Source organism: Anopheles coustani, chromosome 3 (assembly GCF_943734705.1).
Source record: "Anopheles coustani chromosome 3, idAnoCousDA_361_x.2, whole genome shotgun sequence".
Taxonomy (NCBI): Eukaryota; Metazoa; Arthropoda; class Insecta; order Diptera; family Culicidae; genus Anopheles; species Anopheles coustani.
This window is the reverse complement of record NC_071288.1, coordinates 62,269,813-62,297,571: the sequence shown is the minus strand read 5'-3', so window position 1 is coordinate 62,297,571 and position 27,759 is coordinate 62,269,813. Positions and strand designations below refer to the sequence as shown.

General features: G+C 41.2%; 1 protein-coding gene across 1 annotated transcript in view; it reads left to right on the top strand.

The window, feature by feature from the left end:
• Positions 1-244: 244 nt before the first annotated feature.
• Positions 245-27,759, top strand: part of LOC131261480 (roundabout homolog 2-like) — a 41,734-nt gene continuing 14,219 nt past the window's right edge. Inside the window, exons 1-4 of the mRNA XM_058263523.1 lie at positions 245-317; positions 25,383-25,676; positions 26,100-26,218; positions 26,386-26,569. Coding sequence (XP_058119506.1) covers positions 245-317; positions 25,383-25,676; positions 26,100-26,218; positions 26,386-26,569 — 670 coding nt within the window. The remainder of the gene's footprint in view (positions 318-25,382; positions 25,677-26,099; positions 26,219-26,385; positions 26,570-27,759) is intronic.

Sequence of the window (27,759 nt, the reverse complement as noted above, 5' to 3'; positions counted from 1 at the left end):
GACGCACAGTTATCGACACAGTGGTACATCTCGTATGCATTGCTCTTCAGATCTTAAGCTCAAGATTGTGTAGCAACTATTAAGAAATCATCTGCTTCTAGAGATAGACTCGCTTTAAGGCATCGCAACATCGAAACCCCAACCGGAGGTTCGTCTTGATAATCACGTGAGAAAACTGAAAGCAAGTGCGGAAGTGGCTTTGTTGTCTTCGTCTGTTGAGATTATCATTAAGAATCGAGCAACAATGGAGCACAACGGTAACATGCGATGGATGCTTTGGTTCGCGATAGCGTTGACTGCACTACATCTAGCAAATGGTAAGCGTTTCACACTTTTCCGTTTCCCTAGAGCTGGATTTAATTAACTCTTCGCTTAATGCAACGGAACCAAGCGAAGTGCTACACGATGACGACACTTTGTGTGATGCGCATGGCTTAAACCTTGGCTGTAAACAATACGATCGTTCTGTCGACACACTGTGTTCACAGCAGTGCGTGATTGTGTGCTTTTTCCCTTAAAACTTCTTGACTCATTGAGGTGCATTGCATTGCCAAGATCATGACCAAGATACCTAAGTTACACGTTTCAAGTGTACAGAAGAACGAACAGATGAAGATTTGTTTATCATGTTAATTTCATGTTTACTTTTCGACGGTTATTTCATTTTCAGTTCAGAGATTAAACTGTTGGTATTTCTTGTTACAATGCATGCCACCAAAGTTCATCTTGGTAGCAGGTAGTGTTGTCTCTCACAGGCCCCATGTTTTGAAATATCTCACCAACTTTTGTCTCTAACGCATCTGGTTTTCCGTCGTAGTCATCTACTTTTGTGTCTAACCAAAAACAAGAAAATAGTACAGGAATTGTGATTTTCCTAGATAATTATACTTTAACATCAAAATTTATGCCTCGAAACTTCGCTAATTATCATTTTTGTTTACGCTTTCCAAAATCCACATGCATTTGTAAATATAAGCGTATTTCCATAGGTGCCAAACGTCATTGGCTTTGTTTGTTTGCATGCGCTCCCGTTCTATTTTGTATCACTTTATTGTATAATTCTTAGTACAAACATTAATCTTCATGTTGAATCTTTACATTTATTCTTTACAATTCGCTTTACAGTTCTTTTCAATTTTTGGGATAACGACAAAATTGAAATCAGGAGGCAAAACCAGATGCTTACCAGACAAAAGCTGAGACAAGCCCAGACGAATTTGAGGCAGAAGTGTATGAGCTTTTTCAAAATGAGATGTTTAGAGACAAAAGTTGATGCGCTATTTCAATCACGGTTAGAGGTTAGAGGCGAGATAAGTGGCAACGACTGTATCCTTAGAACTTCGGATCAATAGATAGAACGACAAAACGAATGTTAGTTTTCTTTATATTTTACATCATTTTTATAATATCTGAGCCATGTAAACGATAAAGCAATGTTTTATTCCAGAGACGTGGATGATTATTCTATACAAAATAGAAGAATGAATCATGTTGGCCCGTGTCCGGTTATTTTCCATTTACGAGTCACCTTCGCATTACCGTGTCGTGGAACATCTATACGTAAACCTGACAGGTTTGATAAGAAAAAGGGATTGAAATTTAACAAGTCATCGGATATGGATCGTACTCCGATGCACGCTTGATGCCGGGGTTCAGATTCATTACGAGCTCTTGCCGTGGACCAATGAAGAGGAAATGTAGATCGAAGGGCTGATAATGTCAACTTGTACGCCAGGTATGCCGGCCTTCGTTAGGACACTGCGAAGAGATGCTCTTCACGGGCGGATGAGTTTTGTTGGGGAATGCTATCTGTGGAATTGATACTGAGGATTAACGAGCAACCATGATTAAGCTTGCGATTATGAGGCGAGATTGTCGGAAATCGAAGTAACATGAACTGAACTGTGCTTTCTGTGGACGATATGGGCGTTGAGAAGTAAGGTTTGCTAACGGGCTGCATCAACCTTCAATTCATTTTGTTGATATTGTATCAAGAACTCAGCTAAGGGCCTTCATGCATGATTCCATCTCGTAGCATTTTTATTTAGAAATATAAAGTGGATGAACAGAATGTCAGCTTGTAATAATTAAATCGGTTTAATCGTTCCACTTTAGTATGCTAGCAAATATTAAAAAAAAAATCATTTAAATTGCCAATTATGTATGTCGATGCAAAATCGCCAACAGACCCCCACATATGCCGTCAAATATAAACAGCTGCTAACAACAGCAGGCATCGAAACGAGATCGCGTGCCCTATGGCCGACTTGACCCACCGGAAGTTGGTCGGTCTGAATTGCCGGTGCATTTTTTGGCGAAATTATAAAATTAAATACCATGTTTACTGGAGCGTGTAACGTCTTGTTTGGTCCCTCCATTTTTTGCCCAATTTAAACAAATTCTTTCCGGGGTCCTTTTGTTGGCTATATTTGCATGCGCCCCTCCTAACGCCATCATGTGCACATAGCTAAAAAATATACAAGCATAGAATTGCATCTGTACGGTGACGTAATGCCGGAGCCAACGAATGCCACACACTGAACGAACCTAACTCAAACATTTGCACGCAAAAAATCATCGGAACGTTTTCACGTTGTTCACGTTTGCGCTTTTAAGGGGCGCCTGGTGGAAACACATTTCCTGCCGGGTCACAGGCCAGCCTCAACCTCTGGTACGTACGGTTGGTGGTAGTGGTGGTGGTAGTAGTTGTGTGGTGCGCGCAACTAGAAAGCCCATTCCGGCCCAGGTTGCGCCATTTCCCACCGTTTTCCCAATTCGGTGCGTGTTTTGCGGCACTTGTGGTTTACCGCCGGCTTTCGTGTGCTATCCAATGCTAAACGTGCCTGCCAATTATGAAATCATTTCAGAGGGCGCTGCGGAAACACTCACTGCGGAGCATCCGCCATTTTTGGGCACCAACCCGGCAACACCACCACGTTAGTCAACATGTCGAGTCGCCTCGTTTGTCGGCGGTACAGACATACAGAAAACATTAACCGGCTGGAAGATAAATATCCACGCTAGTTTTTGCCGCTCTCACTCTTCTCGTTGTTTTGACTGCGGCTCATATTTTATTCCAATGAGAGTGATTCTTTCAAAAAAACGTGACGAAAACTCGTGGGAATTTGCCAACGGTACTAAATATTGTGCACGTCAAAGCATAGGTTCATCATGCTTGTATCACGAACCACCCGGATGGTGTTTGTTTATTTTGAAGCAAGACTTTTGTGGTTATGCATGAAGTTGTTAATTGAGTAAATGGCGTGCAGGTTAATAAAAAAAATAAGACACAAGGCGAAATATTACATTGTGAGAAAATAATATGTGCTCTGAAGCAAATTGCGTCAAGGCATTCTTCTAAACTAACTGAACAGTATTCTAATTTAGGTATGATCAATGAAGCAATTGTATAAAACCTATGCTTTTGAAGAGTGTTTTCCATTGGTCATTGCTTATTTTCTATACATTGTTTCCATATCAAAATGAAACTTCCAAACACGGTATCATAAAACTTTTCTTAGTTGTAAAACACTTCGTTTATGGCAACTGTATTGATTTCAACACATGCGGTTTGATTCGGTTTGATTTGATGTCTCATTTTGCGTCCATGAAATGGTCACAAACCCTTCGAACACAAGGAGGAGTAGCGTTGAAAAGTCATCTTATAGACAGTATGAACTCTTGTTCGTTTAGCTGAGCTCTGCTAGGGATTCCGAATGTTATAGAATGGTTCATTTGGCTATTTCTAAAACGAGAACCGAATTCATCGTTCTATGGTAATAAAATAGACCGCTTGCTGGTGAATTGTTTTCTATTTTCATCAAATTATGATTTACGACCGCAGAGAAGGTTTCCAAAAAGTGCTACTGCTTGGATAAATGGTTTTAAGTCACTTTCACTGCTCTCTAAAACAGCCTATGCAGCAATTAAACTGCGGATTCAGGTACAAAGAAGCTAAAGTACAAGTAATATTCTTATGAATGAAAAACGAGACCGCTCTGTTCCAAATTATATTTCTTTGTTAATTATTAATTTGGTTTCGTAGAACAGAGCGGTCTGCTACGTTTTCGCTGAACTTACGTTCTACTATTCAACCCTTGGAAACCATTTCCATGCTTTAATACCTTGTACAAAGAGCCCCATTTCTCCCTAGTAACTAACTTTTTTCGACCAGTAAAATTAATCGCATTATCCGGAAAAGAGCGCCAGCATTTTTCCAACGGCTCAGCTTTTCCGCGGTTCTAATTAATTGGATGCTTTCATTCATTATCTTGATTTGTAAGCTTGTTTCTTCAAAGGCGGGCAGGATTAGGGCCAGCATTTCCATTAACTTATCAATTTCCTTTCTCTTTTGTGGGTGGGTTTGGATGTTTCGATAACAGGGTTAATGTTGACTGGCAACCCTGGATAAGGCGTGTGGTTTATTAAATTTCAGACGTATTTTTATCCGATTCTCATGCAATTTTTGTTCCACTTGTGTAACTTTGTTCAATCAATTGATTTACCTCAGCTCCGGTGTGGATTATTCAAATCACGTTCGAATCCGCTTTTGTCGGGTTCCCCCCGAAAGATGCAAGCTGTATAATGAATATTTTATACGTTGGAATATCGCTTGTGCGCGCTGCTTCTGAATGAAGATGTTTAGGATCGAGGCAGTGTGTGGGGATGTTTGATTGTTTATGAGCAGCTATTGGTAGCTTAATTCTATAGACGGTTCCATCGGGCACCCTCTCCTCGAGTCGTACACGCAATGTGTTCTCAATATGCAGGGGCATGATGATGGCATTCATAAAAATAGGAAAAGAAACATTTGTTTTATTTAATCTAAACGCTTGTGAACATTATTTAAATTTTCGTCACAAAAATAGCAGAAATTATTTTCGATCAATTATCAAGTTTTGTCTTTGAGCTTGATTACAATTAGTTCATAAATTCAGTCATTTAAACGAAGTTCCAAGCACATTTGTCATCTATATTTTGTGGCACTTAAAAATTAATCTTGATAACAGTTTAGTGGAAAGTTGACTAGTTTGCCTTTCTTCGTGTATAAATTGCGCTGACCCATTAATCTAATTCATTGAAAAGCCGGTTTGAATCCAAACCATTATTTCAGATACATACTGATGAAAGCAAGTATGATCTGATGATTCGGTAGTAAAATGCGTTCCAGAAAATATGTTATATTAATATTTGATCTATGAATTGCCAACACTGCCTGTTTGTCTGTTTTTGCTCTTGGCATATCGAAACCAATTCCTGTCACATGCCGATTGCGGATACATTTTACCATTTGAAAATCTGCCCATAAGCAAAAACTGTCATAAAATGACCAGCTTGTTACGGAAAACTTTGCGAAGGACGAAAAAAAAGCACAGCAATATCCAATTCCTCAGTGCGTGCCGACAGAAGGTCCAAAGGCATTTCAAGAAAATTTATGGCCAATAGAGAACAGCCCATTCGATCCCTTTGTACTTGGGAAGCCAGATAAGAGGAAATATTTGCTCGTATGGCCCCGTTTATGGAAACTGGGTGGAAGTGATAGGTATGGGAAAACTATTGTGTCCCTTCGGACAGGACATGGACTGCAGCATCTCCTGCGTGTGTTGGTCGAAATATTCGCAACACGTCTCTACGCTTGCTGCAAACTCATCGTTTTTTTTTTGTGCTATTAGGTGTTGGGGCTTTTCTCCTATTTTTCTCTCCGAAACACTTTGCCGTTGAACGGTTAAGATATGGCCGTCGGCTCTATTGTGATACATTGAGTATTTGTTAATACGGGGCCGATGTGATATGGTATAAGTATGTGTTGAGGACGGGCAAATCGACTGTTCGAACCCCGGCCAACAATCGATGGAACACTCTGGGTTTGGGAATCGGTTTTGCGTCGTCGAAATGCACAAGCTGTTTGGGCCGCCTCGCACCGTATCGGAGAGACGATATGTGTTGGTCGTTTGAGGGCGTTAAACTGGACCTTAGCATAAGCAGAATATAACGAGAAGAAACAATTGCGCATGATTGCGCCTTCATGAGGCGACCTCGTAAAGAATTAATCAGCTTTCGGTTATTGGAATATTAATGATGCAATCTTGGAGCATGTAAAAATAATTGGTTATATGCTGCTGGTGTTACGATAATAATGATGGTCGAGTGGCAAACGCTCCCTACCGGATCCGTTCTCGGAAGGAGCTGATTTTCGCCGGAGCCCGATGGTGGCGATTACGACGACGATGATGTACATAATAGGTCGAGGTAGGGTCGGAGGGGTCGAGTGATGTATGCTAAAGCTCCTGGATGTGGGCACCGTTGGGATGTAGTGGTCCCCAATTTAACGAGTCATGGAAGCAGGAGCAGCGTGAGTGTGTGTGTGTGTGTGGGTCACTAGGCAAACATTAATCAGGGTAATCAAACCGAGCAACTCGAATGGACGTGAAAATATTCCCTGCTAAAGCGTTGCCAACCTCCATAGATTGGCCATCAGCCGCGTGGTGACTAAGGATAAAAATAGGTCGATGGGAGGGAATAGGCATACATACAGGCGTAAGGTTTATCAAACCGTCTTTTGGTATACTCCCTTGATGGTCAGGAAGCTGACCTCATTCTTTTCATCGGATACATCACTCCCAGACATTTGTTCCTATTCAACCTCAAGCTATTGTATCCTTTTCTATTTTCCATTATGACCTTGCTTCTTTTGTTTTTGTTTTGTTGTTGTATGCTTTTTTACGTACTCTTTGAAAAGATTCTTATACATCGAAGTGTTTTTCATGAAACTTTACATTGTTTTGGTAAATTTGCAAAATGTTACGGTGATAAAACTAGCTGGATTGTTCGGCCCAGGACGTGGTATTGAAAAAGTGAGACGACCAGTTTGATGTACGATGCTATTTTATAATATGTACTATATTTTACAATTTGTATTTTTGAACGAAATAACTGAAAAGAGAGTCGCGACAATGATTTTTATCAAAATATTTACGAAATTTGATAAGCTACCAAAAAGAAGGTAACATTTTGAATCAAAAATTTCTCTAACGAAGCTCTATGCTTATTGAATAGATAGTGTAGATATCGTTTCGTTTATTTGTGGTATGTTTTTGTATGTTTGCAAAGCGATTTTTCACTTTGTGAAAAGAGCTGTTTTGCTCAATATCGACCGACAAGATTTTGCCTATTTTAAATATTCATGAATATAGAAAGTGATTTTTTAAGCTTTTCCCGCTTTTTCAGAAGAATTCCTACGGCGACTAGGGGGCCTCATTTGTGATTTTACCATTTCTACACAATGTTTTCTCCAATTTGCTTTTGTCTTACACAATGTATTTGAATGTTTACATTTGATTCCATCCGTGAAAGAATGTGTGTATTATGTATGTAGGTTGTATAGCAGTGTACAATGTAAGCGTCCACACCTGATCGTGGTTCGTATCAGACTGACTTTTATTCTTATCTATACTTATGATCTAGTCACTTATAATCTTGATCAGCTTAAGGCTGCTTTACACCACACCTACCCCCTCAAGAAAATGCATTGCATTATTTAATTAATCTAGATTTATGTACAACTTGTTTTTGCTTATCCTTATTGCTTATGGTTACGTTGGGTAAATCTATTTGAGTTATAATAAAGGGACCCTTAACGGTAGGGTCTAATTTAGATCTATTTTCTATTTTTAGATAAACTAGGTCGCCAGTGTTTAGCTTAGTTTCCTTCACATTTTTGTTAGCTAATGTGGTTCTTTTTGTCTTTTCCTTCAGTATTGCGTCTACTGCCATTTTATGTGTTACTTGTAGCCTGTATTTTAGTTCCTTTTCGTATGCCTCTATGTTATATACCGGTTCTATTATCGTTTTGCTGCAAAGCTCGAATGCTTCGATTTTTCTGCCAAATAATAATTCGAATGGCGTGTAGTTATGTGCCAGATTGGGCATTGTGTTATAGTTAAAACAATAGTAGGGAAGCCATTCATCCCAGTCGTCCTTGCATTCGTTTGCAAAAATTCGAAGGTAGGCATTGACACATTTTGGTTCCTCTCTAATGCTCCTATCGTTTGGGGATGGTATGCGGTTGAGCACTTGTGTTCGATCTTTAGTAGCTTACAAACTTCCTCAAATACCCCTTTGTACTCTGTTCCTTGATCGGTTTTAATGGCTTTCGCAGGCCCAAATAAAAGAATGCATTTCTCGAATATCGCTTTTGCTATGGTTTTTGCTGACTTATCAGTTACAGGAATGGCGGCTACATATTTTGACAAGTCACATTGTATAGTGACTGCGTATCTATTACCGGATTTTGAAAGGGCAAACGGACCAATTGTGTCTATTGAGATCACATCGAATGGCTTTTGCGGTGTGGTTGTTCGTACGGCTTTAGTCTTAAGTGACGGAAAATGCTTATTTGATTTGCATAATTTACAACCATTTATATAGTCACTGATCATTTTTTTCATTTCTGGCCATTGGTACAAAGATTTAATTTTTTTGTACGTTTTATTTATACCTCCATGTCCTCCTGTAGGGGAATCATGGTGTTCCTGAATAATGGCTTGTCTTTGTTCGTTAGAGTCGATACGCATAGGTTTATCATAAATTAATACGGCTGTTTTCTCAAGAGATACGTTGCCTATTGATTTGAATTGTTCTTTGCTGATGTATGCGAATATTTCATCATTACTTTGAATTGCTAGTGCTTTTGGGATACCACATTTCATTTGCGAGAGATACTTTTCAATTGTTGTGAATCCGTTTTTTAGTTCTGATGAAAAGTTTTTGTTTACTGCGAGGGTTGTTGCTGGAACTAGCCTCTTTTTAAACTTTTTATCGTATACAATCATCTCTATTTTTAATGGATCTTTTTGGTGGAAACTCAGTTTGTGCAATTCGAACGCATCGAGATTACTAACGGCATCATGAACAAGAATCTTTTCTGTTTTTTGACAGTTTTTGTTTTCCGCTGTTACTTGGGGGCGGTTTGACATTGATCGTGTGATGGCGAACATATTTTTTAGTGATTCTGATGTAACTTGAATTCTCGATAAGGCGTCTGACAATACATTTTGTTTACCTTTTATATACTCTATTTCGAAATTGTACTCTTCGAGGTCCCATCTCATTCGAGTTAATTTTGATGATGGATTCTTAAGTGAGAATAGGTAGATTAGCGGTCTGTGATCCGTTCTTATCTTAAATTTTTTTCCGTAAACATAAGGCCTGAAATGATTAACTGCCCAGTGAATGGCAGTGAGTTCTTGTTCTATTGTAGACTTATTGGCTTCACCCTTTGTAAAAGCTTTACTCGCATATGCTATAGGTAGTTCACATCCATTTTTCTTCTGTGTAAGAACTGCGCCACAAGCTTGCTTTGACGCATCCGTGGTAATAGTGAATTCTTTAGAGTAGTCTGGAAATTGCAAGATATGTGGCGAAAGTAGCTCATTTCGCAACTTTTCGAATGCTCGCTGACATTCATTAGTCCATTCAAACGTGCTATTTTTTCTTAATAATTTGTTTAAGGGCAGTGTTATATCAGCAAAATTTTTGATAAACCGACGGTAGTAGTTGCAAAATGCTATAAATCGCTTCAGCTCATCCGGGTTTTTGGGAATCGGGTAATTAAGTATTGTGGCATATTTTGAGTCGTCTGGTTTTATGCCATCTTTGGATACACTGTGTCCAAGAAACGTGACCTCATTCTTGAAAAATTGGCATTTTGTTGGATTTAATTTTAAATTGTATTTGCGTAAGTTATGAAACACATTTCGCAAATTCGAGATGTGATGATTTTTGGAACAGCCTGTCACAATTACATCATCTACATATAAGAAAGCACATTGTGGAGGAAGCCCACTTAAGGCTATTGACATCATTCTCTGGAATGAGTTGGTGCTTATATTGAGGCCAAATGGCAGGCGGTTGAATTCATAGTGTCCATTGTCATTTGAGAACGCAGTGAATTTTTTGGAAATTTTGTCTAAGGGTATCTGGTGAAAACCAGACATCAAATCTAACGTTGAAAAATATTTTGCTCGGCCTAACTGATCTAATATATCATCTATGCGAGGGAGTGGGAATTTATCTGGTGTAATGTTTTTGTTCAACTGTCTGTAATCAATCACCAAACGCCACTTTTTATCATTAGTTGATTTTTTAGGGACTAATAATATGGGTGAATTAAAAGGAGATGTGGAATTTTGTATAATTCCTTCTTCGAGCATGTTGGATATTTGTGTATTAATTTCATTTTTCTGAGATTGTGGAATTCTATAGTTTTTTATGTAAATTGGTTTGTTTTGGCTAAGCGTGATATTTTGCGTATAAAAATTGTTGTGGGTTAGACTGTCCCCCGGAAGCGTAAATATATCATCAAATTCGCTGCAAAGTTTATGTATTAACTCGTTTGCCTCTGGATCAGGGTTTTCTATTCGAAGCTCTTTCATAAGCTTTCTTACACGGTCTAAGGATGTTTGTTTTGGGCACGATTTATCAGGAGGTTTTACAATGTTATAATTATTTAATGAATCTAATGTTGGTTTAAAACTAGAAGGTATAACGGCATCTTCGTTATTCGTATTAATTATTCTGACGTAACTATTAAGTGAATTTACTAAAGAGTTTGCGCAAAATACTCCAGGACAAATTTCTTCTGACATAACTAAACTATCTTCTTTAATGTATTTACTATTTATTTTTCTTAACACTTCGCATCTTGCGGGGATTATATTGTTATTAATAAAATTTTTCTTAACGATTGGAACGCTGAGGATTTCAAAGTTTATTTTAATATTAAGTAGCCAGGAATCGTAGTCTATGCTACATTTATGAGATGCTAAAAAATCTCGACCTAAAATTCCATTTGTTGAAATAGGAAAGTTGTCCTGTACTAGATGGAATTTGTGCAATATTTTGTATTTTTCTAACATAATTTTCGAATTTATTGAACCAATTGTTCCTACCGGACCTTTGCCAATCCCATTTATGAGGCATGTATCTCGGGCATTATAATTTCCTCTAACTGCGCTACTCTTTATAATTGATATGTCCGACCCACAATCTACCATAAACGTTAACGGTTTATCTGTTAGTTCAGTTATCAAGGATACGTAGTTCCCTGCTTGCATATTTATTGTATAGATTGTGGTGTCACTTCTAAAAAATCATTATTTTGCACTAAATCATTTGTTTCATGTTGAAATTCATTTTCTGTTTCTGCATGATAAGATGTCACATTTCCTCTGAAACCTCCTCGATTTCTCGAGTTGTTGAAACGTCCCCTTTGGGAAGAGGATTGTGCCCTTCTATTGTACGTTCCTTTGTTTCTGAAGCCATTATAGTACCCTCGATTTGTTCGTTGTGCACGTCCATTGTAATTTGTGTGGTTAAAGCGAGATCCAGATTGATTGACATGAAACATTTGTGTATCTGTCAGATTTTGTGAATTAATATTTAATTCGCATAGTTTTTGAATTGCATCATCTATTGTTTGAAAACAGCCTGCTTTAAGTATAATTCTTGCTTCGTTATCATGCACTCCGTGTGCAAGCGTATCTACACCGTTTTTGGTTGCCATTTTGTGCGCTATTGTCTCAGGTATGCCATCTCGCAGATAGGCATTTTTCAATCGTGATGTTAAGTGGTCAGTTTTTTCACAAAATGAGTTCAAATCATCCGTCTGCCTTAACGATCTCAATTTTGCTACGAGTGAGTCTGCCGTTTCTTTGCTTCCGCATTTTATCTTCACTGCTTCAACTAATTCCAAAGTGTTTTTTGTATTGTGCGCCGCCATTCTCGCTTTGCCAGTCAGTCGGGTCATTAGGAATTGATGCACTAACCTATCTGCTGCCTCCTTTTTAGAGGATTCTTCCGTTTTGAGATTTTCTTTTGTATATGATTCGAATAGGTTCACTGAATCTATAAAATTGTCTAGCGCATCATAATTACCATCATATTGAGCTATTAAACTGGCTCCTAATTTGATATCCACTATGGAGGTCGCCATCTTGTTTACCACGTGGTGCGTTTCTTCTTTTGTCTGATTACTTCCAACCTCAAATTTCTTTTCAGCCTCCTTTCTGTCTAAACTATCACTTCGCAAAACGTATTTAGATTTACTTTCCATTTTGCACACGCATTTTTGATTAGAATCTGTCTTGTTGGCACTATTATCTTAATATTCACTCGACCTTTTTTTTTTTACTTTTTATGTATGTGGTGTATGTGTGCGTAGTAACGGAGTGCACTAATTGCTTTTACTAGCTGGATCGGTGCCGGTATTGTTCGAAGCTGCTGCACTGTGGATGTCTCGTTGTCTCCGTTGTCCTCTTTTCTTTTTTTTTTGTTTTTACCGGATCGTTTCTTTACTGCGGCAGTTATGTTGAGTCTCGTGGCCTCCGTTTTTCGTCCTTTGTGTCTCGTTGGATCGATCGTTACTCCAACTCTGTCACGGTCGCCATGTACAATGTAAGCGTCCACACCTGATCGTGGTTCGTATCAGACTGACTTTTATTCTTATCTATACTTATGATCTAGTCACTTATAATCTAGATCAGCTTAAGGCTGTGTTGGAAACGTTTCGGTCCAACGAAGCTAGCCGAACAGAAACGTCGCCGCGACGGCGATGTTTTTTAGATAAGCATAAAAAGGATCGAAGGACGCGCCTTCGATCTCTTTGCAAGGCGAAACAGTGAGAAGCCGGACAATTTTTTGGCGTATCGAACTATTTAATAAAGTTAGTTTCAAAAGGCAAGAAAAGCTGGTGCCTTTCATTTATTCCCGCGAAGAGCATCGTTAAAGACAATCGTCTCTAACATTCCAAAAAATTGTTGGTTTGACCGCGCGCGGTAATATTCGTAAAGTACGCGCGCGTTGAAAAGAAAACGACGTTCGTTTTCAAGTGACGATAGTTCCGTGTTTAGCACGTCGATATCGCGATCAAGTGAGAAAGTGTTCGAGAAGATGATCCAGGACACTCCGGTGAAAGAAGCTTACAGTTTGGCGTGGGGTCAGAATGTTTCGCCCACGATGAGTCCAACAATCCGGCGCGATGGCGTCCGTAATGCTTCATTTGGCCCGGGGCCATTTAATGCAACTGCACAGCTAACTATACAGCTACAGGAGGGCAACGCCGGGAGCGTCACGGTGCGTGACGCGATTCCTGCGAGTTCGGGGCCCTGGCAGCAGTTTACTGTCCAGTGCAAATCTTCCGGCACATCTACGAAAAGCGACGCGACCGCCGATGCTAGAACGGATGATCGGATGAGTCAAATTGCTCGTATAGCAGAAAGGAGACGGAAAATGCTCCTTGACTTGGCGCTGTTAGATCTCCAAATAGCCGACGCGAGAAAAGCGGAGGTCGAAAGGAGGAAAGTACAGGATCGATCCAACACAATTAAAACGTTCGTTGAGACACAAGATCACCGCGACGCGACCCGGTTAAAGAACGCGACCGTGTTCGATGCGAGCACGGATAACCCGTCGGCCGGGATTGATCATCAACGGACGCGCGAAAAGGAGTATCGCGAATGGTTTCGGACCATGGCAATACAACTCCAACAAGAAGAAATGACAGTAGATGACCCGACGGGAGGTCATCAATCTTGGATGTTTGGCCACGCGAAGGAGTACGGCGCGGGAGTTGACGGGGAAAAAATCATTTGCCTCGCATGGGGTCAACCCCCGCAGACTTTCTCGACACCATTTTATGCCATCAACACTACCACACGCGCACCAAACACTTCTACACACATTTGCTGCACCACGGTTCCGATCCAAAACAAAGTGGTTGGTTGGCAAAGGATACCAACAGAATTTTCGGCGACGTGCAGACCGGGGAGTAAAACGTCACCAAGGGGTTACGATTCCACGAAGCTTCGAACCGCACACCCTTTCGACACAACACACACTTTCGGGTCACCACAGAACAGCACCACGTTGATCACAGCGTTGTCATCATGCACCCAGGAAATGACGAGGGTTGATCGCGAGTTGGCGCGGCTGATCGAAGTGACCGTTTGGGTCCAGCGACGGTTCCGAGCGACGCGGATAATGAAGCTGCAGCGGGATGACTACATCCGAACGAAACTTGCTGCGGTACGTGTCCAGTGCTGGTTTCGCACTCATCGGGCCATGGCACAGGAGCGCGAGGGTTTTATTGCACTGCGCCAAGCAGTGCTTGTGATTCAGCGTCGATATCGATCCTTCCTTGCTATGGTGGAAGAACGGCGGCACTACGAACGAGTACGGAAAGCAGCTACAACAATCCAGGCTCGTTGGAAGGCAACGCTCGTGATGCGGAGACAGCAGTCGGCCTATCTGAGAAAGGTTAACGGCATCCGGCTCATACAGGCGCACTACCGCCGGTATCGGAACAACTTAGACCCTCCGTGTGTGCAGCGTCCGGATTCGTGGAGTATGCCAGGATTGGTGATAAATGCGGCGAATACGTGTGTTGAGGTTGCTCGAGGGTTTATGAAACACCCTTTTCCATTGTCCAGCGGCATCGTCGATTCCGGTGAAATATTTGAGTATGCGGAACGAGCTAAAAAACATGTCGGTTCTGGATCAGTCATCGGGGTTCAGCTCTATCCCGGTACACCATTCGTGGACACGAAGTCGCCAGCAGCTTGCACTTGCGTCCAAGACTTGCTGCACACTTGTAAAAGCGCATCTACCCAAGGAATTGTACGCAGGGCGGATCGTCTTGGGAGTACCGTGACGCAGTATGATGCTGCTGAGAAACATCAGCGTGGTGTGCAGCAGGAGCAGCAGTTGCTGGCCGAGATTCCTGCAACAGGCACGAAAAAGGCCTGTGGCCTAACGGAAGTGCCGCAGTTCAGAGGATGTCAGCAGCTATCGATAGCCTCGGGGAAGCGGGCTTTGCAACTGTTTGACTTATCGTGTTGGCCGATAATCAAGATAAAAAACGCCGATAATAAACTTACCCTCTATTTTAGGTCACTCACCTACGTAACAATGAACGTTCAGGTGGACGGAAAGAAGGCTCGGAGTAATTTTCTGCCGCTAGCGAGTGCTCAGTGCGGTGCCACGAAAGGCCACGAGTCGCTGCCCCGCATTCCCGTTTGGAGCTCTGTTTCACTGGCCACGCTGCGAAACGGTACATTTGTGATAGGCGCCAAGGATGGACTGCTGTGGTTGTTACTTTTTGACGACCTCATGAGGGTGACCACGATCATTATCGGTAATCCGGAGGTCATGAGGTCACTGGCAACGTATCACCAGGTGGCTCTATTTGTTACCGACAGCAAGGGCAGGCGGTTACAGCTGTGGGACTTCCCGTCTCATTCGCTCGTGTGGAGTAAGGGCATCGGTGAACCGATCAACGCGGTACAGATCACCAACGGTGGCGAGGTAGTAGCGGTTGGCGGTGCGGTTAGTTGCTGGTCGGTGTTCAATATTATCGTAGGGATCTCCAGTTTCCGACCGTATTAGATAGCCTTAAAGGAAGATCGGGCAAGGTTATTAGCGATAGAATATTAGGCGTACACGATCGCATAAGTTTGGGTTACCTTTACGTACCTAAATGTTTAGCGTGCAGGTTACGGTAGGGGAATTAGTTTCGACCTGGAACTGAAATTGCTACGTTAAGTGTAAGAAATATGTTAAACTTACCTGAGAAAACCGCAATTAGATAGGTTCGAAAATGCACATGTTAGAAGCTAATCAAAACAAATAAGTTCGGCAGCTAGGTAGAGTGAGACAACGGTGGCAGGTGACAGAACCCTTTGACAGGTGATTAAGATGCGTTTCCACACGGTCCATAACGATCGTGATTGATCCATAAATTAAATTTAAGCCGTTGTCACACTAGGAGGGAGAATGTTGGAAACGTTTCGGTCCAACGAAGCTAGCCGAACAGAAACGTCGCCGCGACGGCGATGTTTTTTAGATAAGCATAAAAAGGATCGAAGGACGCGCCTTCGATCTCTTTGCAAGGCGAAACAGTGAGAAGCCGGACAATTTTTTGGCGTATCGAACTATTTAATAAAGTTAGTTTCAAAAGGCAAGAAAAGCTGGTGCCTTTCATTTATTCCCGCGAAGAGCATCGTTAAAGACAATCGTCTCTAACAGGCTGCTTTACACCACAAGCAGTTACACCTATTTTTGCCTCACCTTTCACAAATACTGCATTTGTTTTATCTATTTGGAAAATTTTATTTACAAAAGTTGTTACTATTTACAAAATTTAAGCGTTTTCCGAATTTTTTTTTTTTTTTGAGTGATAGATTGTTGTCATGTTGCTGACATCTTCTGAGGACAATCATGGATTGCTTAACCATTGTTTACTTCTTGCTTGATACATGGAGACGTTCAAAAATGAAAGCGACATTTCATTATCACTATCCCGTATCGTTCGGTGTCTTTTAATAACGTTCAATTATAGTAAAAACCGGTCATAATTGACAACTTTCTTTCATCATCACGAACCGTCCCTAAAAACAAGTTACAGCTATACGAAGGCCTCACCATCGACCAGGCGAGCTTCACTAGAAAGCGAGCGTTATGGTTCGTCGATATAATCGTTTATCTTGATCAGTTTTCGCCTCTTTGTTGCTTCACGTGTGCAATAATAAAAATGTCCAACCGGCATCATACATCATGGTCGGCTGTCGTCAGCTGGCCAGTGCAGGCTGCCATGTTGGAGAAGGCAATCTAAAACAAAAAAAAAAAACAGACGCATCCACGCGGGAGCGCACGCTATGAAATTATAAAATTCAATTACCCTCACGTCACTGTCGGGCAGTTTTGTTTCTGTCCCCGGTCGCGATTGTTGATCAATCCAGTGCCGTCGGTGAAATGCACAATTGTGCATCGGCTGGGTTCCCGTAAACAAGTGTATCGCTGCTACCAATCATTCGGCGGAAACCGAGCGCGCGTGTACACCGTGGACACATGGGTTATGTGGACAAGTGCCGCGGTTTGTTTCGGTCAGCTCCGGCAGAATCCTGCGGGGCCAGCTTTGGGGAGCCGGTGTTAAGACGAAACCGAAGGCGGAACATCCGTAGGACGTGTCGGAAAGAGCGTATGCTCACGCGCGTGTGTGTGTATGTGTGTGCACGAGCGGTCACTGAGGCGAGTTAAATAAATCAATTTAATAATTTGTTGAACCAATTACGCGTGAGCTATGGATATGGCTTGTCATTGCCCACCCACCCCCTGCACGCACACAAACACGCGTGGGTACTCCAACGCGTATTAAATCAAACGACATGGGTTGACGGCGGGGGGACATTTGTGAGGCAGATGCTGGTTAATTCGCCGTCATAGCAAAAGAAGAAAGATTAATAAAACCACCATCCCCAAACAAGATCTGTGACAGCGAAGTGAAAACGATATCGGGCGGGATGAAAGTGAAACACACATACGCGGTCCAGTCCGTTCAAAAAATCCAGCGGGCAATTGACGTGTATATTTTGTTTGGGCCACTTTCCCCTTCCATGTTGTTATAAAACAATTAAATTAAGTGTTTTTTTTCGTACAAATTTGGTGATATGATTAGTAACTCATGTACGCGATGAACAAAAATTGTTTTGTTTTCTTTATATTGTTTGGTTCGAATAAAGAACCTTACTGAGTTTGTTTTCTCTTTGCAAAAGAAACACTCAACTTTTTGTTGGTTTGTTAAAAATATATTTCAATCACTTGTCAGCCAAACACTTACGTCTTATTTTTGCGGCCGTGGTTAAACAAAATTTGTTTCTGTAGAAATGATTGTGTCAAGAATTGTAGAATTTCTAAAACCATCCAGAAGTGGTTGTGTAAGTTACCATACCACTAAATAAAAGCAAACGACACATAAGGTGTACACCTTTTTTAAAAACTATAAGGAATAATTGTTATTAATATTAAGAAAACCAGAATATAACATTTTTAACTGCAATTTAAAATTCACACACGTTTTAATCTACCGATACAGGTACTTGTAAATATTTAGCTATCGTTAACACAAGTCCTATATGCTTAATACTGAAGAGATCACGCAAATTAACGTATCAAGCACTGTGATCGTTTTTAATTTCAACTTCACTTTTAATCAAGTCATTTGTTTTTCATTCCTTGTCTATTTGACAGCAATTAAACAAATTCTTATTCAGGAAATGTGAATCGAAGAATTTTTTGTTCACATTTTTGGTCTGCCTCATTAAAGTAACATTTTATTAGAATAACACACACATGTGGAAGATGACATTTATTGCTCGTAAGAACCCACCACATTTTTTGTTATGCATTTACTTTTTCACACTTTCACACCATTCGAGAGTAGAAAGTCAAGGAACTATAAACAAAACGAGACAGGGGAGTAGTTGGGGAGGCGGAGCAGCAATTTTCTGCTCTGGAAGCGGGGGCCACCAACGATGCCGGTCGTTCCTGCTGTGCGCCCTGCATTCGATGGCGTTTTCAGCAGCGTCATTTAACTTGTCTGCGTCTTCTACTTGTCGCGGTTCCTTTTGCGCCCAAAGGAGACGAGACTGCCAGCTAATGTTATTTAAACAAAGACGTTTCATTGTTTAAACTTTGTCTGTCGCTGTCTTTGTTGACACGTGGTATCCTGCAAAGATTTGTCTTTGAGGAGTTAAATTGAACCCGTAGTTTGGCGTCTTCGGGGGTTTTCTATTGGTGCCCATCCTCATACAAACGGACGTTAACGTAACGAACTAGTGAACTGAAAATTGAGTTTCGTTCGTCCGAACATCTTCATTTTAAAAGCATTCTAGCCGGACCTGAAAAATATTCGAAGGATGGTAGAGTTCATCCCGACGAGAAAGACAGTCGGGTCAAAAACCACATGTGCAAAAGAATAACAATTCTGCTAGTTAGGTCGATGTTATATCTGGAAAGCCATGCAGATTTATTCCAGGTGGCCAATTATTTCGGTTGGTTTGTTTATCTTGCTTCTTAATTGATATTTCCGAATATGGCCAACAGATTTGCTCTAATTATAAAGATAATATCGTTGAAAATATTAATCAATTTCTTTTTTGCTCCGGGAAGAACTAATGTCACGTTAAATTCGAAAATTGCGTTACACAATTTCCCTTATCGCCCACTAATTTCCATTATTCTATTGGGCTTTGGAAGCCTTTTCCAAAAAAACGAGATCACGCAAGTTTCCATCAATCTTCAACCAGTTCGGCGAAGGTCCATAGAGTGTTCTTACGGAAGCAGCTTCGATTAGCATAGATTGTGATCACGGCCCAGCGACACGGTTCTCTCTCTTTCTCGTTCGTAAATTCGAGCCTCCATTAGGATAAACCGTTACACACACGGAGCGGAACTGTATCACCCTCGTAGTAGTAATCAAGTAGCAATCGAGCATCCTATTCTGCCCGGATCCGTCTGTCGATGCGAGTCGGCTGCTGCCATATTTTAACCGTGAACAGCGCGCACCAGATCGTGGGTAGCATAATAAAGAATTATCTCTTCATTACGCTCGCACGGTCGAGCAAATTCGGACGAAATTCCAGAACGGCGGAGATGTTTATCGTTTTTCCCAAGAAATATATTGCTCGCCCAAGAAAGACAGACGACATCGGGTAGCGGGGTGCGCATTTTCTTCACTTAGTTAATGTCAAATTATAGTGGTTTATTGCCATTTGTTCAGCTTTGAGAAGCAGAAAGCTTTTGCGCTTTTTGCGTTCAGCATAAAATTATTTCAATCAACTTGTAACATGAAGAACGTAATTAATAAAATAAATTATATTAAAAGGGTTTCCAAATTGCGTCAAATTAACAACTGTAGTGACTTCATTAAGAAGTTTTTCAATATGCAAATATAACGTCAGCTAAAAACAGCCTCAATTTCCTGCAAGGATAGGTTGTTTAACGAATGAATACATCAAATAATGTGTTATGACAAAAGAACTGTACTATTCATTTCATCAATTTTACTACTATAAAAATGATCTTTTTTTGCTATTTTAGTAATTAAATCGAATACAAATGTGAAAGTTCGGATATTTAAAATATTGTTTTAAAAAACTCTACCAATTGGAGCTTTTTCCGGTCTCTGCGATAAGACTTGTTTTATCGGAAAGATTCTGTTATTGTACACAGATAGTTGGCCCGCTTATCAACACAATTTCGTGACGATGATTAGCTTGCTTTTTACATGCAAACAGCATGGAGCAGGTTGCCTCTACGGGAGCATTTTTGGTTAAAATTAAAATTTGTTAAAGATGGGCTGTGCCATAAATGTGTTTATTTTACTTATGATCGGTGTGATTACATTTGACCAGTGTCGCTGTGATCGAGAACAGTCTGCAAAGAACATACATGGATCCTAGTTCAAGCTTTTGCTAGGCCACTTGGCGGACTGGAGCTCTCGCATGGAAAGTTATGAGACAAGCCTATCTTGCATAACCATTGTTATGGAACGAGACTCGTATGTCTCATATAGAAGATCGAATCGAGAAAAATTTGTCATTAACCACCAGTGCTGTAAATAATCAAATAAGTACCAATTCCACGCAAATTGTGGACAGTATTTAAAAAATGTAGTCAAAAATCGATGCATAATATTCATGTGCTGTTAGCACTTTTTTGAAAATCAACAATAAAATGGAAGAAACTAGGAAAATTATCTGGTGCATGCATGTTTAGGTATTTTCATATTACACGTTAGTTTATTCTGCCATGTAATTATGAATCCGATCTGCCATTACATTTTTATGCTGAATTGAGTTGATTGCTTTTCTTCTTAATTGATTTTTCCACCAACACGAATGGAATATGTATATTACAAACGACCGAAAGTCGACTATGATATGGTCGTAACTTGGGTTAAATTTCGTTTTCCCACTATTCGCTGAAATTATGTAAAATGATGATTCGTCAGAAACCATAATATTCGCTTCAATCTAGTAACAGGAGATATCTGAGAAAGTTCTTTTGTGACAAAACATTTTAATGAACAAAAAGTGGTAATGTTAGTAAATATTAAAAAAACGTGGCAAGTGTTTTATCATTAATGATGCTCCGTGATAATTATTTATTAGTTAGAATTAGAGCATATAAACGATTGTTGTTTAACCGATTCCCTCTTACTGTAGAATCTCAAATGTATAACCATCGATGAATACACCTTGACATATGTCACTCCAGCGATGCATACATACAAAATTTGGGTAATTTTAACACGAGATTTTTACGAATCACTACTATAGAACGTAAAATTTTTTTTATAATTTTTAGTTTGTGCAACAAAAGTAACGAGATGCGTTTTTATAGGGCACTGTTTTTTTTGTCATGAAGCTTTTGAGTTACAATGCAAAATTTAGATGATTTTAGTATCACTTTGTTATCCGGGAATGCCGTACGGTGTCGAAAACTCGTATAGGAACCTGCCGCTAGCATCATGTTGGAGTATAACTCTATCCTACCGGCGATGTAAACAACCACGGTTTGTTTTGGTTGCGACACATTTTTATTGATGCGAACACATTATTATGATTTGTTGTGTTTTATCAGCATATTTGTATAAGCCAAAATTTTAAGAAACAGTGATCAAACAAATCTCAAACAACAGCTTAAAGTAGTGTGGATGTATGGAAAGTGTCAGAAGCAACGGTGTATTGGACGTGTGTTTAGTGTACACAAAACTTCATACAAAACAACTGGAATATTTAATAGATAAAATGTTTGTTCTGCGCTGAGTGAACACGAGAAAATAAATCTAAACATTTCTATGCATAACTGGTCCATGATGCGGGCGGAAACAACCCGTTCCTTGTAAGGGCGAGTCGACCCGCCGACCCTTACGATGGATCAATTGTTCATATAACAACTGTTCTTCGAAGTCTAGTCATAGAATTTGGTTGACAGCGAATGGTACTGGCATGGCTCAACCTTGGGAAGTGACATCCGCACTCATCACACTCGGTATGCAAAACAGTTGCATCACGGGATATCGAGCCGACGACGCGCCACTTCCTGTTTTTCACACCTCCAACACACGGCATGATTCACCGCTCGAAAGGGTTTAGGTATATTGGGGGGCGCTTTGGGTCTCTGGAGGAGTCCATCTAAACAACCACACCCTCGGTAAGGAGTTGAGGGGGTCTGATTGCTAAATATACATATTCCGCCTTTCAACAGGCAGGAAGAACAAAGACCGCGTGCCGCACCGACGCAAATGACACAATGTCCGTCGGCGGCGGCGCACGAGGAAGCTAGACATGCGGCCATCTTTCGCTCGCCTCGATGTTTATCCAATCCTTTGCGCAAACAAGAGAACTTGACTTGACCTCCGCCGAAGACGTCGGGGAGTCCATGTGTCAATCATAAATTAAGTCCCGGATCGTGGTACGGATCTGGATCCATCGTGGTCGCTGGTTGGCGCTAAAACGCAGCTGCAATAAACTACTACAACCCCCTACTGGCAAAGGGTCCAGCCCCTCCCTATGGGTGTACGCCTGGTCGTTTTTTTGTTTTTCGCGTGCAGATTTTGCGCCACAAAGGAAGCAAAACAGAATATCTTCGCACGAGACGCAGGGCACTCTTTATTCTCCCGGTGTGCCGGAGGAGACTGACTACGCCTTGCCTCTTGCCAGGGCGTATATGCTGTTGGGTATGATTTATTTGAATCGCGGAATGGTGCTAAAAGCGCCCACTATCCCTTTTTTTCTCTCAGCATTACATGCACTGGCGATATCTGTACGCCGTAAATTCTGCTGCGAAGTGGTTTTTGATGTTTTCCTGCGATTCGCCATTAATTTCTCGTATATTACGCTGTGCCGGCACATGGGATTGATTGAACTATGAATGTCTCGCGGAAGAAAGAAGTCAACAGTAATGGTGTTTGCAAAAGCACCTTTATTTTATGTTTGATTTTACATCCATTTAAATTTTTCTTAGCTTTATTATTTGTAAACGAGTGTAAACTTAAGTTCAAGCTTCAGGTGTTCCGTGTCTACATCCTACACGCAAACGACGAGATATACAGCCTCATTTTGTATGTCTCCTGCCTATCACTCATACAGTGTGTCGATTGCTCCAATTTAGGGCGTCAATTTAACGCGCTGAAGTTGAACCATGAATCTTACAATGCAAACCCGGACCTGATCGTGTGCAATCGACATTAGCATCCCCAGTTGTGGTTCCTAGCTTTGGACAGCCTGGATCGAACTTATCGCTGGAGGGAGGGCGACTAACCGACCGTGAGCGGCCTTCGCAAACTACCTTTTTTGGACATTCTGTGAGAGGTGGCGCTGGGTGTTCGCACGATAATCGCATGTACCTCTTGCCATGCCCCGCCATTCTCCCGCCCTTTTTCTTCTGAGCTCTAGGCGTGCAAGATGTGGCTGACGCCAGGCTGCCGGGGCGCCACCACCGATCGTGTTGAAATTGCATATCTCTGTCTCTCTGTGGGTGGACAAGAAGATAGTGTAGTGTGGTGGATGATCAAAAGTGCCACCAAACGGAATGGTGGCGCTCGAGAAGTGACTCCCGACGTCTGCTTATACGCTCACGGTGATTTCAACGGCGCGCCATTACGAATAGACCCCAATATCAATGCAAAGCCGAGCGTCTCGATGGTCGTTTAATGCTGACAGATTGGCCGCGGGATGCCTGTCGAGTGTTGAAAATGTCATTCAAATGGGTCCATTTGATTGCATCACGGCGAACCTCGGTCTGGTGCACACTCATCTATTATTTACTACTTTGTAACAGAACGTCCTTTAGTGCTTATACGACAATTTTTGTAGCTACTTGATTCTGTATTGGGGTTATGTCGAGGTTCGCAAGAACATTGTCAAAATCCCTGAGCTTTCCATGGGAAATCTAACAAAGTGTCCCGTCTATAGGGGATAAGGTACCATTCGGGACAAACCATAGAAGCCGTCACAACACTACTGTGTGGAAGGATAATCTTCTGTGATTAAAATTCTTCCATCACTTTCTCGTACACAACGTCGCTCCCAAAAGTGGCTCTTCAGCTTCCTATTACCCAGGGTTCGCTTCGTCTGCGGTTTACCTTGGAATCAATCTTGTTCGAGAACGATGCACCTTCAACTTTTAATATCGAGCGACTGCTATTTGTCCCGCAGGGGCAGGGCATTGCTTCCTGCCAGGAACCAACCGGCATGTAGCATAATTTGTCAATGCCTACCGCTTTTGCCGCGACCGAAGGACTGTGAGCAGAATGGGAAAAAAACACATAAACTCTCTTATAGAGAGACAAATACCTCACCAACGCGCACAGATCCCGGCTGTGAGGCTTACTACCGAGATTTTTGTACCAAACCTTAATACACAACCGCTGACGACTTCTTGCGGGTGAACGATTTCCTTTTCCGTCCGTCGTGTCTCTTCCTTCTTTTTTCTGCTCCCTCCCTCACGGTTTCCTCTCGTTTCGGAAGCGACTTTATCGTCATCGGAGGTGCAGCCACAGGGCGTGGGTGACATGAAAAATTACTTTCGTACGCTCGCGCTGTTTTGTATCCATCCAGTTTGTTCACACGCGGTTCGGCAACTCATCGTATCGCATGTTTTACCAGGCCGAAGGGATTTTTTTGTTTTGTTTGGTTTGTTTTTCTTTTTCATTTCTTACACGAGATGATCTCCCTTTTCCGCTCGGCTGCACATTTTTGGTGACTAATTTGTGCTCGACTTGTCGTGGCTCTTCGGAGCTGATTCAAAGCGATTATGGTGTCATTTCGCCGTCGTGAATAGAGCGTATTGTTGATCGTTGGTATTGCTAGCGAGCTGGTGGTATAAGGTGTGAAAATCGTTTTCTCACATCGTTCCTAACTGGTTATATTAAAAGTTGGCCATAATGTGGTTAAAGTGACGAAAACATTATGAAATGTGACTACAATTTCAACAATTTCATGTAAAAACGAAGAACGCTAGTAATTTTCATACGACAGTATCATAAAGAGTAGCATTTCGCTTGTGTTCTGAACAGTTGGAGTCGACATGTTTGATGTTATGCAACTCTTCTTAACTGCCATACTAAGCTTATGTAGATTTTTAAAGACTTCAGTAATTTATGGAGCAACGCTAAAAGTTCATTTGGAAGCCTGGTTTCTGTCTCGGAGCATACAGTGCGATGTGCAACATAGCACAAAGCGACAGAAAGAAAATTGGCTTGATCATCTCCTAAATTGGCCTAAATGTTTTGGAAATCCTAAATGCTAAAAGAAAATCATATTGTGGCTGACAACCAGCGAGAAGCTAATGCCAAAGGCGCCTTACGGAAGCGGCTAACTTTATCATAAAACATCACAAAGAGTACTAGACAGTGAAAGCACTTCATCCCCGAAGAGCACCGAAAAGAAAATATTTAAATTTTTATTTTCTCTTCAACATTCAAAATAACATCTACTTCAAATCTACATTTTTCTTAATATGGTTTCTTTTGTCTTCCTTAGCTCAATTCCGCTCGCCGCGAATAATCGAAAACCCGAGTGACACAATCGTCCCGAAAAACGATCCCGTGACGCTGAACTGCAAGGCCGAGGGCAAACCGCAGCCGGTCATCCAATGGTACAAAGACGGCGACGAGGTTAAGCTGGACGCGAACCACGTCCTGCTACCGGCGGGATCGTTGTTCTTCCTGCGCACCGTCCACAGCAAGAAGGAGCAGGACGACGGGGTCTACTGGTGCGTCGCCAGCAATCCGGCCGGCAAAGTATACAGCCGGAATGCAACACTGCAGGTGGCAAGTAAGTGTCCGATTATCTTGCGGTGGCATCTTTACCAGTTGCAAGTTTTCAAAGTTATTTAATTGTTTCATTAATTCATATGTCTCTCAGGAATCGAAGTAACACTTTAAAATCCTTTTTTATACATACAAGTAGGCCCTAAGTATCTATTAAACTGTTTCCAAACCAAATAATGTAGATATAAGGTACACCCAGATCGATTCCTTTTAAATGATACCTTCTTTAATTTATGTAAGCTGAGGACAGAATACACGTAATCACCTCTTATCCATACACATTCGGATACATGAACCACTTTTTGTGTATCCCCGAATGGCGAATTATCGTCGTGGATGTAAAATAACCGTCATACAGAACCTTCTGTTTATGATGGTATCGATTTTAATGCCTCTTTTCGTTCTCTCTCACTCTCCTTCCTTTTAGCACTTCGAGACGATTTCCGTGTGGAACCGAAAAACACACGAGTGGCAGCGGGCGAAACTGCCCTGCTGGAATGCAGTCCACCCCGTGGCAATCCGGAACCCAGCGTCAGCTGGAAAAAGGTACGCATGAATCTCGAGCACACCCGAGGGCCCGCCGCGCTCTCGTTATCATCCACCGAATCACAATTTATCACGGACTGACCCTTTTGATGTTGCTTTTTTCGTTCTGTCGTTCTCGCACTTCCACTCCACTGTTTGACCGCTGCTGCCCAAAACGCTTGCCACAGAACGACGTTTTTCTGGAGCTGGACGATTATCGCCCTTCGAAGGAGCTGGCCAGGATACGGATCGTTGACAGTGGGAATCTTCTGATCAGCGACGTTCGGCCCGCGGACGAAGGGCGTTACCAGTGCATCGCACAAAATATGGTTGGCTCCAGGGAGAGTGGGCTCGCCAAATTAACTGTGCAGGGTAAGTGTCCGGTTCGGGAAAAAGGCTTCTCCATCGAGCAAAAAAGGGTTTTCGCTTGATGTTCGATGATTTACGGTGGCGAGCTTTTGTTTTGTTTTGTTTTGTAAAGTTTGAGTGGGCTTTGTCTTCCATCCAGTTATCTCTGCGCGTTTGACGTAAACGTAAATGAAGATCAATGTGTTTCGAAGGGATCCATTTCGTTGACCGGCCTTTTTTTGGGATGGTCATACAAAGCACATGATTGATGTTACTAGATAAGGAAAGGTCTATTGTGATTTTGTCCATTCCCTTACAATCGATTTGTCAACTCTATGCTTTGAGATTTCACCGATGGACTAACGGTCCTTTCTTGAATCGGAGGATTATTTTCTTTTTATTAAACAACATCATCGATCCAGGATATGTATGTTTGAGAAATTTGCTAATGTTGTTCAAGTATTGCGCGAAACGCCAGTTATAAATTAAGCTCAGGCGGACGGCCCGATATTTTATTTAAATATTGTTAGTCTTGAATGCAATGTCGAATCTACACTTTACGAAGCATGATAATAAAATTCAGTTTCTAACGTTTGAATCCTATGCGCACCATTAGAATCTTAACAAAGCATTTCAATTTGTTATTTGTTGAAATATCAGCAATTTCTGAATAAAAGCTTACAGTGGTGCTATTTTTATTTCACCCCCTTTTTATGAATTTTTCGAGTTAAATTTAAATAGACTACATCAATAAAATCGTAACTGTGGACTGAAAAATAGTAAATCTGATTGTAATAACATTCTCAAATGGACAAGGCTTAAATTCACACAAGGAAATCACAAACATTTTGGCCAAAAACAGGATGATGGTATTCTTGCTTCGCGGAGTGTATGTTGAATTCAAATATTCATGAAATTCAAAGGTTCAGTTAAATATATTCAATCTAACGAGATATTCAGATTCATGAGTCTAAAAATACTTGCGAAACGTAAAGTTAGTCGGAAAATTTAAGTATTTAAATCAATGATTTATAGGAGAAGTGTCAGCGTGACTAATCAGTGTTGAAATCTCCTGTTTCGACTTTTAAATTTGACTTTTTGCTTGGTCTTTATTGATAGTGGAATGGTAGGTTTGAATGCTGATTCGTATGTGATTTGTTTCCTTATTAATTAGATGACAAGGACAAAATATTTCAATTTTCACTAGTTGCTCA